The following is a 15,461-nucleotide window of genomic DNA, read 5'->3' on the forward strand; positions in this document are numbered from 1 at the left end:
GCTCTATGTTGTGACAGACTTTTAGAAGATTTCTAATTGTGTTGTCTTTTAAAAGATTTTAAAAACTTGAATTGTTGACAGTTTCGGGTAAGATTTAATCATTTAAGATAGAAGGCAGCACCTGAATAAAATTTATTTCCTCACTTTTATCGAGACTGTACTTTAGAAAGTGTAGGGAAACCCACTAGTTTACTTAGTCCTAACTAATTTATAGTCCTAATACCCAAGGCAAGGTTTATGTACATCTTTTTGGTAACTGATTGGTCTACGAAGCACTGGGGGGAAAAAACACCCATAAACTAGCAAGGTTTAGATTTTTAAAGCAATTTAGTTACTACTCCTTCATTTTAAGATTTTGGAAATTCATTCTATTTAAGCAAAGTTCAAACCTAGACTTCTGGTGACAAGGTCAAAATGTCCATCTCTCCCCGTGTCATGAAACAGCATTCTCTAGGAAGCCTTGTGGGAAATTTCTCCTTTTCTATAAATGTGAAACTTATTAGTACTGTATTTGCTGGCGTATAAGACGACTGGGCGTATAAGACGACCCCCTAACATTTCCACTCAAAATACAGAGTTTGTTATATACTCGCCGTATAAGACTACCCCCTCTTCCGCACACCTTCCACACACCAAATAACTTTCAGTTTAAAATTTGCATCATACTTCTTTCTTTTGGCTGGTGCCATGATAGGGATGATAGGGGTTTGACTGGTCGACATTTTCTATGCTGTACTGTACAATGGTGCAGTATTGTGGTTGGCTGTTGGCTGTATACAAAGCCTGATTTGATTGGTCCCTGCTCCCTGTTTGCCCGCCCTGTCACCATAGCAGTCTGGTCCACCCTTGCATCAGCATCTCCCTGGGACCTCACTAGTGCGCAAGTGCGAGCTCTTCAACATTCTAACAGGCACCATGATAGCGCAAAATCGCGAATCTTCAATGCATATGTAAAGAAATATACGGTAACCCGAATTTACCACACTCGCAAAATCGCACACAGCCGACCATACACCCAGTATGGTATCGCGATTCGCGATTTTGCGCTATCATACTGGGTGTATGCTCGGCTGTGTGCGATTTTGCGAGTGTGGTAAAATCGCATAACAGCAAAATCGCGTAACAGCCGAGCATACACCCAGCAGCGCTGCTGATGCCTGAACGGTATGTGGAATGAAGTGGGCGGGCATCGGGAGGCCACTATGGCACGGGGCAAGCACGATGGGCAGTCTATCTGAAGTGTCCCTGGCGTATAAGACGACCCCCCCACTTGGAGGCATATTTTTCGGGGCCAAAAAATCGTCTTATACGCCGGCAAATACGGTATACAGTACTGTCTCTTCTTAAACCTATTTCAGAAATTTGATGACAGAAATTTACTTAAAATTTGAACCAAAAAATAAAACCATATTTTATTGCGTCATGTGGATAGTGAAATGGACAACTAATGTTGTCGAATGTTAACATATTGATCACCTTTATATTTTCACACCCTGAATGCACTGTTGCATTCCCGCTATTAAAAAAATGCTGTTTTTTCAAATAATGCTTATTGGGAAAAAGTTCCCAAATCTGGTTTGTATAAATGAAACAAAATGATTACTCATATGCTACTGGGAAATATTTCGATGTTTATGAAAATTTGAGTTATTTTATCATTATTCTTAATAACATAATACACCTTTCTAAAATACTTTTTGGAAAAGTTTTCTTACTTCCCTAGCATATTATCAACACTTTTATCACAAGTAGAAACATTAGCGTGCTCTGGGATCCTTGGCTTTTCCCCTTGGGCAAGAAGGAATCAGGTATGCATGCTGATTAACACACTCCAATCATCAGCATGTGATTATGTGGGCTGCGTACTGAGCACCTGCCAAAATATAAAAATCCAGTACTTCGCTACCTCTGTGCAGAGACATTTTGCATTTCTTTGAGATTTTGACAGTTCCAGGAAAATCAGATCCTTGTATCTTTTCATTCCCCCCCCCCCAGTGTAATAAAATTGTGTATACAGAATGTTTTCAAGGAGATGGGATATGCCATGTTTGTTTTTATTTAATTTTTCCAGTAACTGGAGTTTGCAGAGCACTGGCTGCAACCTGAATCTCTTAAACTCCATCACCGACATTCACTTACAACGTACAACCTTCTTTTATGTTCATAAGGATCATCTTTTCTGCGGTTCGGCCAGTATTCCCCTAATTGGCTTCATTTGCATGTGATACCTTTATGGATCATAAATATTTTGTTTTCCTTTCTTTCGCCAATAGGCTGCTAGGGCATATCTCGTAGTGATGCCGGTGGTTGGACTTTTCCTGTCTCCTATCCATCTGCAAATATTCCTTCATGACCAAAGTGTAGCTTGGGCTCCATAGCATTTCCAGACAGTTAGGGAAAGTTACTTTTTGATAATTACTTAAAATAAGACTTGATTGCTGATAGAATATCTGGTATGATCTAATCTAGCAGAACAGTTTGATTGACTGGGCCTATACCACTCAGCTTTTATTTTCCTCATGGATTCAAATGGCATTTAAACATAGTAAAAGTATTTTTTAAAGTAGGCTTCTTGTCATAATTGGTTCGTATTAGCCAATGAATGCTGATTTTGGGACACCGATATCTTTCTGATTAAAGCAGAACTCCAAAAGCACATTTCAGTCTATAGGTGGTTCTGAATAATGTATAATTTCTTATTTAGAATTCCTTCTTGCCCACTGATGATCTGGGTACCTCACTGTAATGAAAGATGATAACTGAAATAAAGAAATATGCACATTTCTGAAATGCTTCTAAGTAACATGTAGAAAATATAATGCATATATTATATAGCATGCAGTCTTTACATGACTAATTTGAACTTTTCATGATTAGAATAAGATCTGAATCTGAAGGTCCATTTAGATTAGCATGAATAAGATGGTGATGCCTGGACAGAAAGCATATTTCTTTACAGATTATATTTTCACTTCCCCAGATCTACTTTCTTTAATTTGGAGAGGATTGCTTTCCATAGAGGTAACTTTTATATAACAAATCCTGCTCCCCTCATTCATTTGGAGATAAGATAGAAAGGGCTTTCTCTGATTATTGAGTTAAAACACCTGCATTAAGCAGGAAAGACCCTACTCTGTTACTTCCAGGGACATATCTCATCTTTCTTGAACGCATCTAACGAATGTGCCTTAATTACCTTGATATGCAAATTATCCCACTGTTTGATTGTCCTCTGCAATAAGAAGTTTTCCATGCTTTCCAGGAGAAGTGTAACCTTTTCAAAGAAGAACAACTTCAAACTATTGTTTATTTTGTTAATATAGTTTTCAAGGTGATGCCATATTTATTTTTTATACTATTAACCTTCTAAATATTGTTTTGGTATTGCTACATTCCCATGACCTCCAGGCGTTATTTTTCTAGGTGATGCAAACTGAGTTCAATAATATATCTTTTTGTAAACCACATTCTCAAATCCACAGTGTAAATTACAAACCTTTGCTTATAAAATTTTACAATCAGGTAAAAATTAGAAATGAATATTTATGCATTTCATCTATCTTCTTTATAGTTCATTAGCACCTAGAAAATGGAAAGCATTATTTAATAAAATGATTGAAAATTATTTTGTAAACTTTTACTCTCATTATAATTTAACTCTGATTTATTTTCCCTGCCAGTGTTCTGAGAGTACCTAGAATTCAATATTCTCAAGTTCATCAAACTTCTGGGAAGAAATGTGCTCTCATTCAAGCATAGATAGATTATGGTAGTATAATAGAAGAGATTCGTTTACTTAGAAACACAAAGAATTAGAACATTTTTGGCGATTACTGTTACTTAGGAACTTTTTGATTAGTTTCAGTGGTAAATTAGTAATTTTTTCCACAAGCACTGTTTAGCCAGGATTAAGCTAATGTAATCCATGAATAAATTGAGAACATTTTTGCTCTTGAATTCAGAGTTGATATTAAGCCTTCAGTAGTATTAACTTATTTTGTACCTGTACGCTTCTACCAACGATAGCACTCATTTTTTTTGTTCTCATACTGATGTGTTTTGTATGTGAAGTTGATTGTAGTTTATTTGTTTTGCTTTCTGAAATTGGCAGTAAGATTAGTGTTCAGCTCTCATTTTGGCTGTTCTCTTGGATCCATGAGGAATGACACAGTAGAACAAGAAATTAGTCTGAATCTGAGTTTTGGGGTATTTGAAAGTTAAGAGAGAAAAATAAAAATTCACACCTCCAGAGAGCAAGCGTGGCCTCCATGATTGTAACTAAGCCATTGTCCAAGGCTGTGTGTTCTCTTCAGATAGAGCAATGCACATCTTCCAGACATTGGGGGCACCTGATGACAGAATTAGACTTCTATTTGCCGCTTTGTGATAGATTGGTGACATTTTGGTGCCTCGCTTCCCTTTCCCTGGAAATGTAAATACAGATAGAGATAGAGATAGAAAAAGATTATGATAGATGATAGATAGATAGATAGATAGATAGATAGATAGATAGATAGATAGATGATAGATAGATAATAGCTAGGTAATTGTTTTATACTTAACGGCAGGAGCTCAGTGAAGAGAAGAGATGATTGCGCTTACAGAGTGGCCACAAGTGCTTCGCATGTATGACATTCAGAGCAATCTGCTCTCTAGTCACTGTTTCCAGGCAAACTGGGCCATGAAAGGACTTTACTGTTAGTAGAGCAGAATATCTATTAAGGAACAAATGGGTTTGAGAGACCTTGATTGGGCTTAAAATTTTACTTAAAATATTAAGATTTGTGAGGTATGAAGAGCATACTCTGGAGTTTCTGTGACTCCAGCCTCATCATTTTAAAATAGATACCCAAGACATGGGTAAATAATCACATCTATCTTTGTTTCTGGGGGCCTCATTGCTACCTCTTCTCCTAGTGGGTCACAACTACCTTGCGTTTTTCCTAAGAGTTTTATATCTTATTTTCTATGTTCACTGACACTACTCATACCCTTGAAAGATTATAGAATCTTCTCCCCCACAAAGCCCCCAATTTCTGTCTTGAATTAAGGACACGTTTCCCAGAAACTGGATTAAACAGCATTTCAACAGATTACTTGTGTCATACTACAAGCACTCCTTTTCCCTACCAACACTTAGTGTCATACAATAGGTCCCTGGTACCTTGACTTTCCTATTTTTAAGACTATTTCCCTATTTCAGTAGAGGGTAGTGGGGGCTGGGGGGGGTTACTTCTCCTCCTTTGCTTCAGATTCTTAATTCTGATGTCTGAGGTTTGTCCACTACCTCAAAGATCTCTTCATTATTTCTCATTTGGATGATGCTTATGCAAATGGGTGACCTGGCCGATATCTGGACTTTGTGATGTACATATAATTTAAGCTTCCACCATAGCTTTCAATTCACTTAAAGCATACTAGCTGCTCTGCTGGTTATATATGAAAGACACGCATCTAATTTTTTAAGTGCGCTGGTGTCTCTCAAACAGGGAAGAAAGGAAAACAACTATAATGGAGGAGAGCATATGGAGAATAAACTTGACACTAAACAGTTACTTCTTAAACAAAGCTCTATGGAATTATTTGAGGCTCCATGCATAGAAAATTCTTGAAGAACTTGTCTAACTTCTGCATAATCGTACTCTTTCTTCCCTAATGCCATATATATACATATATATGCCATTATATATATGCCAATATACATATATATAAAACCCCAAACCCAAAAAACCAACAAAAACAAAAAACAACAACCAACCAAACAGCAAAAATATGTTCTTTTGATTCAGTGAAAATATTTTCCCTGGGGTTATTTAAAAGAAATATAATATAGAGGAAAGGATGTTACCTCATAGAATGCCTATATTCATCTCTGCCACTAATTTACTCTGTGATTTTAGTGAAGTCACTTTTTGTCTCCTGGCTTCAGTTTCCTTATCTCAAAAGTTAAAAATTTGGACTATAATCACCAAGTCTTTTGCTACTTCTAACTTTCTTGGTTTCAGGATTAAATTTGTCTTAGCCTATTTAGCCTAGCCTGGAAATGGAACCATTGGTGAAAAGTTACAAAGTATTGTCATCTGTGAGGCTGCCTGTCCCATGGCATTAGATCTTTATTAGAGTATGATATCCTTGAGGTGATTAATTCTTAGTTGTTTAGACCATGTTGAGCACATCAGTTCAGGGCGCTGTTATTTTAAGAGAGAGAAAGAAACAAATTGGAACAGACTCAGGACGATGATCGAGGTGGCTGAACCACATCCTAGGAAGAAGTGAAGAAAACGGGTATTTTGCATAAAAAACCAAAAGATACAAGTGTGCTATCATAGCTCTGTGTGTGTGTGTGTGTGTGTGTGTGTGTTGAAAGTGCTGCTGTTCTAAATGTTTCCATGGGTTAAAGGAGTAGGATTCATATTCCTATAAATAAGAATGTTTGACAACCCTCCAAAGATGGAATGGACTGCTTTGAAGAGCTGCTAAATCTCTTAGTGGAGATATTTAAGGAGAGGCAAAAATATTACTTGCCAGGGAATTTGTAACAGCCACCATCACTACTACCACCATCATTTAATAAACACTTAATATGTAACAGGTGCTGTTCTAAGTGTTTTACTAATTCATTTAATTTTCACAACAACACTTAGGTAGGTTCTGTATTTCTATTATTATCACTCCCATTTTATAGCTGAGGAAATTAAGGCACAGAGAGATTATCTAACTTGTCTGGAGTTATATGGGAGGTAGATGGAAAGGCTGGGATTTAAGTAGAAAATCTGGCCCAGAGATCCTATACTTTGTTAACTATTATACCACCTTTACTTGAACAGGGGATTTACGTATAAATGGGGTAGCAATTGGATTTTTGAGTACTGTTGAATCTTGAGATTTGATTCTATATGTGAGCCTGATAGTGTACAGATGATGCAAAGCTTTTCTATGTGCGTAACTTGACAAGTTTGAGGACTTTAAATTTTTTCTGTATTTACTCTGTTCACTATATTTACTTCCCTTTATTAAATAACAGGGCGATGAGGCCATTAAAAAATCTTTTATAATTTTTTTCTTTGAATCAAAGAAACATTTTAAAAGCAATGTTTTCTCCTCTTGGACTTTAGGATTCATGACGTTTTAGCAAATGTTGGTAACAAATCTGTATTATACATCATGAATACATTTATTGTTATTGAAGAGTGTAGTAATAATATAAAGGGGCATGATGTTATTCTAACTTTGAGAATGTTATGTAAATTTAATATATTCTACCAAGTATCAGTTTTAATAAAAGGGAAACATAATAAACTTTATCTCACTATTAGAGCAAATGATCTTTTTGTCAGGAATAAATTGTTGGTAATTGAAAACAAACTCAGTAGTTTATATAAACTTTTTTGAACCAATGCTTTTCCTTAAAATGTGGAACTAGAGAAAAACATACTTTTTCCTCTGAGAAAGAAACTATAAATGTTAGCAATTTAGTTTTCAACATATTAAAAAGGTTAGATTTCTTTTGTTAGCAAGACATTATTGGAACCTAGATTCAGAAAGCCGTTTCTGTCTGTCACTCAATAACACTATAGTGGAATGCCGCTCATAGAGCACAGTTGCAGGCAGCTTTTGGTTCATCCAAAACCCCCCCAAAACATTGTTTAAAGTGGGGAATGAGAAAAAGCAATACACATATAGTATATGTATAATATAACTTAATATATTAATCACAAACATGGTTGAGTTGCCAGTACATGGTGATTTAAAATAAACAAAACAACTTTTAGTTGGTTTTATTATTGTTTTTAATTTCTTTACAGACATTGCTTCCCTTAATTCCCTTCATGAACAGACTACCAGGAACACAGCTGTAGTTGAACAAATTGGGTTCCTTTGTCATATCAGTAGGGAGAGTACACACCGTAGAGAACCATGGAATGTCTCAGTAAGAGAGTGTTCGAAAGAACCATTTTTTAGGATTTGGGTTTTGTGTGAGTGGCTTTGGTAAGGCCTAAGGAAACAGATGTTTGCTATCGATTGGGGAATGTCAGAAATCAGGGACAAATCTATGATTGGGTATTTCAATAAATCTTATCTTTAGGGAGGGCAGAGTAGAGTGAGGATAAAGCTGCAATTAGAGAGGCAGTATAACTAAAATGAAAAAGCAAAACAAAAATGCCAACATATATAATACAATTAGAATGAACACATTTAAAGCAGCCTTGCTAATGGGTGGAGGAAAAGGTAAGAGAAGATAATATTCTGTCTCTACAGTTAGATTGTGCAGCAGGAAGGGAAGTTGATTCATGCAGCTCCTTAAAGAGTGATTTTTGAACATTGATATTGAAGACAGTATTTATTATTCCACTTATATGAACAAGTATTAATAAAAACCTAAAAATGGTGCCAGTGGTTATTATGACTGTGTTTTCAGAATTGAAAACTGAAACAAAGGATAACTGCTCAAAGGACTTTTGAATTTAATAATAAGAGTAGTTATCATTTATTGAGTACTTATTTGATAGGTACTATCCAAAGTGCTTTACACATTACTCATTTCTCACAGCAACTATGTGAGAATCTAATTATAACTCCGTCTTATAAAAAGGCAGAGTTTAAACTCCCATCCCCTTGACTGTGCAAGCCTTGGTGCCTTGCTACTGAGGAGAGTGCATTGACAGTTACACGGCATGACTTCCCCGACTAGGTTAGAAACAGTGATACAGCTTTCATCTGGCTCTTTCTGGGGACATGCACCTTTGGAGGCCTAAACTACCATGGAAGAAGTCCAGCTTGTCTGAAGCCAACATGCTGGCAAGAAAACATCATGTGGAGAGATCACACAGATACAGAAGAAGTTGTCCAAGGAACCCCAGACTTCAGCTCTGAGCTTTTGAAATGTTCACATCTGTGAGTGCAGAAGCCTTTGACATGACTCCAGCCTTAGGCACTGACTTAACGGTAACTTTATGAGAGACCTCGAGGCAGAACCAACCAGCCCAGATGTTCCTGAATTCCTGACCCATAGAAACCATAAAAGATAATAAAACATTATTATTCTTTTAAGCACTGAGTTTTAGGGTGCTTTTTATACAAGAATAGATAACTAATTTTATTTATTGTTATTTGTGTAACAATAGATAACTGATTTTATTATAGCCCTGTGGAATGGAAAAACGACTGGATATGGTTTCAGAAAATCTACATTTAGATTTTTGCTCTGCCAATTCTATCCGTGTGACATGGGAGAAGCCACATAACCTCAGTGTTACTTTTCATCCTGTTGAAAATGCAGATGCAGAATTTGGTATCCAGTTCTTGGCAGTACGTTTTTAGGACAGTGTGTATCTCAGAGAGACTAGAGTGTATCAGAGGAGAAAGACAAAGGGTCTGAAAACCATGTCAAAGGAAAAATGGGTGTAGAAACTGGAGGAGTTTCACCTAGAAAAGGACTATTAATTTAATGCTTCCCTTAAGATATTTGAGCAATTCTAATACTGAAGAGGAAGTAAATTGATTTTGTGTATCTTAAGGGCAAACAGGAAACAATAGGAGACAATTATGAGGATCTAGATTTTTAGCTAATACAGGATTCCTTTTTAAATAATTAGATTTATTAGAAAATGTTATTTGAGAGCTCTCAACTGCAGAAATACCAGTACAAGAAACTTTGGTTATTTTTTCCTCGGTTCAGTATAGGAAGACTATAATATACTAATTCTCCAGACATTTTCAAAAAGATCAAATTTTATTCTCTTAAATTTATTTTTGTATTTCCTCCAAGCATCTCTTTATAAAATATTTTTGTTTTTATTTATTATATAAACAATATGTTCATCAATGATAAATTACAGAAAACAGATAAGCACAAACAAAAGAAACAAAAATTAACAATAATACCATCACCATTTAGAAATCACTGTAAATATTTTGGTCTATATCTTCCAATTTTTTGTGTGTCTGTGGGGGGCTGCATTTACCCTTATGCACACATATAACAAAATTAAGATTATCTGCTAATGTACAATATGTCCTTTTATCATTTAATATGTCTTTCTTTGTAAAGAAGTTATTTATACAACATTTTTTGGTATTCATATTCAGCCTCGAAAATAGTATTAATTTTCTGATTAAAAATATTATTTATGATATAACATTTAAAAAATATAGAGAACTACCAGAAGAAAGTAAAAACTACCTGTTGTCACAACACTCAGAGGACCATTAATTTAATTGTATATTCTGGTGTCTTTTCTTCTGTAAATATTTTTTTCCCTAAACACTGTATATTCATATTTCTCACTAACATACTTTTCACTAATAATACAGTATGAATATTTCCACATCATTAAATTTTCTGCAAAAGTATGATATTCAATAATTTCAAATTATTCTACCATATGTATAAAACCATAATGCCTGCACATAATCCTTGCAATTGGACATGCAAGTTGCCTCTAATTATTCCTCATTATAAACAATACTATATTCAATATATGTAATATTCTTTTTAATGGCCATATGGTATTCCATTGTGTAGCTAGATCATCTTTTATTAAATGAATCCCTTACTTTTTGATATCTCAGTTCTCGTTATTTTGCTTAAATAATAAATTCTGGCATTGTTAGAGCAAATCTTTACCCTTAGCCTTAAGTTTTGATTATTTTTGATATGTTTGGTGAACAGTTGTTTCAATTTCATCAGCCAACATTTTATTTGTGCTTTGGAGGCATATAGAAGAAGCATGAGAGATGGCCCCGATCCTTCAAGAGTTAAAATGTAGTTGCAAATGCAACTAATACATGCAAAGTAGTAATGAGTAATTTATTCTAGTATATTATTAAACGCTAAGTTGTGTGGTTCTGATTAAGTGATTTGATGTGTAGTTTGTGGGTAAATAGGAGAATAGTGAGGCCCAGTATGGTTAGGGTGGACATTAAGGATGAAATGCGGTGTGATCTGAGTTTTGAAGAGTGAGTTGAGTGTATACTCAAAGAGAATGTAGGATGTTTTGGGGGGAGGGAACAAGATGCTCAAAAGCTCAATAATTTGAGTACATTTGATATAGATTTGCAATACCATGAGAAGACTATTTAAATCGAACATCCTTTTAATACCACCACTGAGCAACCAGTTTTGAATAACACCTTCTGAAACATCAGAGCGATATTTATTTTAATATGTTTTTCAAGCTTTTTTGAGATAAAATTAACATATAACATTGTATTAGTTTAAAGTGTACAACATAATGATTTTACATATGTGTATATTGTGAAGTGACTATGACAATAAGTTTAGTTGAAACACATCACCTCACATGTTTTTTTTTAATTGAGGTATAATTGACACATAACATGTTAGTTTCCAATATACAACATATGATCAGTATTTGTATATATTGCGAAATGATCACCATAATAAATCTAGTTAACCTCTGTCACCGTGCATACGTGTTTTATTTTTAATATTTAACTTTTCTATTCCTCAGACACTAAAACACCTTAATTAAATATTCTTAATTTGTGAAAATTGCTGTCTTTCCTAGAAACTCTGCCTAATAACTTTTTGTGTGTGTTTGTGCTACTGGGTACTTTTTCAGTCTTCTACATATAAGATTTTGACCTGTGTTTGATTTTCAGTGAAATGCTCTTTAGATAACCTAAATCAACATTGCTTTAGTTCTTGTATTAGGCCTGAGATTCTTTTAAATAATATTTTGAAAATATTTTTCAGTGTTAGGTTTGGTGGGGCCACTGGGGTTGGGGGTTGAGATAAAACAAATTTATAGTAAATTTTCTTTGAATGAACTAATGCTTACTCAGTGCCTTATATGTTTCTGCTTTTTGTGCTGTTCATGTGTTCGATCAAGTCAAAGGAAGAAAAGTAGTGTCCTTTATGCTATTTTTAAAAATCACAACTAACCAGGCTTCTTAAAATTATTCATAATTATTTCTGCATTATAACAGCAAGGCAATGCACATTTATTTCGTTGCCTTCTTAGGGATTGGTGTTTCTTAAAGTGGGGCTGCATCAGAATTAAAGGACCCGTGCATCTGAATCACTTGGAATGTTCAACAAAATTCATATTTCTGGACCCCACTCTTGGGGTTGTGGAAGGAGGTGGGAGAATCTGCATTTTAACACACTTGCCAGGGAATTCTACGCATTGAAGTTTCAGAACCACTGCTTTAGGGAAATACCTCAAATCTCCACAGTTGTGCTGCAACGACATGCATCACGTGTTGGTAGATGTTATCGCTAGGAATCTTGCCTCAATGGATATTTATTTCATAGCACCTGTTTTATTTCAGGGAAATTACAAAATAAGTTGAGCTTTTTTTTTTTCTTAAGAAAACTAATTTAAAAATTATCTATCCCTCTAGAAAAAATATTAGAGACTCTTTGCTGAATTTCTTTTTCTAATTTGGTATTACCACCTTTTATTAAACAGTAATTTCTTTGTTGTAAGAATATGGATTTATGTGCCCCCTTATTCAAATGAATTGCCCATAGGTCCCCATTCATGAAAGGCCAATATTTCTCAAGTTTTAGAAAGTTAAGAAGTGAGGACCAAAAATAGTAAATTTTGCCCCTTTCCATTATTCCTAAGGATTGTATAAGACTACTTAATATGATATAAACCATTTATGATTTCATTTACTGCCTGTCTTGGTGCCTTGGTGACATATTGCAAGTAGTTCTTGTAGCTTCCATGGAGGAATCATGACTTTTTAGCTCCTTGCTCCCTGCTTTGGTAGTGTTGAGCTACTTTGCACAGATTATGGGGCTCAGGACAGTGGGTCATTCGATGTGGGAACCCGTGGTTATTGTCTGTGGTTCAAGATGGCAGTAACCACATTCCCATGAGGAAGAAACAGGGAACATAATCTATCTAACAAGTAAGGGACATGATTAAATAAGATTGAAATTAGACCTGAGAGAAAAAAATGGTACTGTATGGAGACTAAGTGCTTTAAGGACAACTTAAAAGTTGTTACTCAGGCTGGAGCTCCACGCCCAGCATCTTTCAAGTGAGGGGAAAATTCTCTTTATTATGGTCAATGGTGAGTCATTTGTAGGTAACCACTTCCACGTAACTGTTGACTTGGCCCTTAATCCCTTAGGTTGAGACAGAGTTTGTTTTTGTTTTTGATTTATAGGCTATGATATGATATTACTTTGCATTTGAAATGAAAGTGACTGAAGTGTGATTGATCAAATGATGATTATTGATTCAAAAAAGCCTAGGTCAAATTTCTGATATGGACTATTAAGAGGTCAAAATAGCTTTGGCAAATTAATCTCTGAGTTTTTGTTTGTACAAGATGAAGAATGAACCGGCCATTCCGAGGAGCCATGTACTAACCATGACTGGCATCTAAAGGGGTTCCTTTGTATCACTCCACAGAGTTATTGTAAACATTAATGAAATACAACATCTTTCTTTGGGGAAGAGCAGATCTAGGACCAAGGTAAAGAGGAGCTCTCTTTCCTGTTCTGCCCCATTTGTTTTCTCCTTTCAGTTTATTTCATCACAAATGTAATGAGCATCTGCTTTGTGATAGGCATTGTGCTAGCAATAAGAATTCAGAAAAAGATTAAGATTTGGCTGACCATATTTTTTAACAGCTTTGTTGAGATGTAATACTCACACCACAGAATTTACTCATTTAATGTGTACAATTCAGTGGGTTTTAGTATATTTACAGACTTATAGATTAAGTTCAAGAATCATAACATTTTAAAATAAACAATCCCTTAGGTCCAGAGAGGGGGAATCCTTGGCTCCGTTCTTAGGCCTTCTCTTTCCATCAGAATAATGGCACCTACCATTTATTAAATACCACCACCTATGAGCTCAGCCTGTGCCTAGTTGCTTGAGAAACATTATCTCATTATATGCTCCCAATAACCCTGAAAATAAGTTTGATTCTTATCTTCTGTATAATGACAATAGTACCCACATACCTATCATTTATTGAGTATAAAATTGTTATCTCATTTAATATATGTGGAAACTTACTTCTCCAGGCTCCATTTTTCTTTTCTACCCCTTCCCACGAGTTATTAACTCTGTAACTTTGGCTTGATGCTTCTTCCTCTAGTTCTTGAAGCTTGCTGGGCTTCTTTTGTGAAGATGGAGAGAAATATAGGAGCGATTAAGATTTTCAAGTTTCTGATGAGAATCGCAAAGGCTAAATGCATTATTCATTTCACAGAATTTTTTATTGGGAGGGAAACTACTCATACACAGACAGATAAGGTGAATACCAGGCTACTGATGGGCTATGGCCAAATAATAGTTGCTTTTAACCGTCAGCTCTGATTTAGAGAGATATAAAAACATTTTCTTCTATAAACTTTTAGGTATTTATTATTTTCCATCTCAGATTTGCTTTTCCTCCTTACAGATGGATCTAACCCTTTTACCAGTTAGCTCTCTTCTCTGTACTAGGAAGTAATTCTTGTGCAAATGTTTCTGTAATGAACTTGTCCTTTTGTTAAAAACGAACACATAAAAACAAACCATTTTTAAATGCCACATGAAAACTGTGTGTGGCTGTGCTAAAGTATCAGCGGGAAGGGTAAAGAACAGAAAGAAGCTTCTGTAACTTTTGACAGATGCATACCTGAAAATAAAGATTCCCCCCAAACCCCAGAACACAAAAATATTCAGTAGCACTGATTTGGATATTTTACATATTTTTTCAGTGAACAATTAACATTGGTTATAGAAGCTAATTTCTGTACTGGTTCTAAATTTAAGGATAATGTTTTTGTGTACATATTTTTGTAGGTTGTGGGAAGAACATTACTAATAAAAGTGCCAATTAAAAGAAAAATTTTGCCAATCCTAATAATGAATAATTGAATCTGAGCTATTTTAAATGAAGGGCGTAAATGAATGACAAGTTGAAGTGTCTGGTTTAAAATTGTTTTTGAACCATTTAGACTACTTTCTAATTTAAAAAATAAACAGTTTGAATCTACAATTTTAGGTTAGTTGCTTTGATGATTGCTTATTTAATGTTTAGTATTTTTAAAGCAGAGATAATTAATATATATTTATTTGTCCATCTAAGCATCATCTATTGTCATTCTGAGTTGGGGATTTGTCTTCAACGATATGCAAAGAAACAAGCGTTCTAATGGTTTTATTTTATTTTGTTTTTTTAGGAGTCAGAGAATAATAAGTTATGTTCCCTATATTCCTTCCGAAATACCTCTACCTCACCACATAAGCCTGACGAAGGGAGTCGGGACCGCGAGATAATGACCAGTGTTACTTTTGGAACCCCAGAACGCCGCAAAGGGAGCCTAGCCGATGTGGTGGACACACTGAAACAGAAGAAGCTGGAGGAAATGACTCGGACTGAACAAGAGGGTATGTGTGGACTTAACTGCTGGGCTTTATTCTTTGAAAGATTCCAGCCTTTAAAAAAAATGAGTGGGATTTCAAGGGCTAGAGAAGTGC

The 15,461-nt window shown here is 35.1% G+C and overlaps 1 protein-coding gene across 3 annotated transcripts in view; it reads left to right on the forward strand.

The window, feature by feature from the left end:
• Positions 1-15,461, forward strand: part of SOX6 (SRY-box transcription factor 6) — a 588,685-nt gene that overhangs the window by 240,061 nt on the left and 333,163 nt on the right. For all 3 annotated transcript variants that reach the window (XM_081063954.1, XM_081063955.1, XM_081063956.1), the window contains one exon: positions 15,164-15,371. In XM_081063954.1, coding sequence (XP_080920080.1) covers positions 15,164-15,371 — 208 coding nt within the window. The remainder of the gene's footprint in view (positions 1-15,163; positions 15,372-15,461) is intronic.

This window comes from Rhinolophus hipposideros (genome assembly GCF_964194185.1).
Source record: "Rhinolophus hipposideros genome assembly, chromosome: 10".
Taxonomy (NCBI): Eukaryota; Metazoa; Chordata; class Mammalia; order Chiroptera; family Rhinolophidae; genus Rhinolophus; species Rhinolophus hipposideros.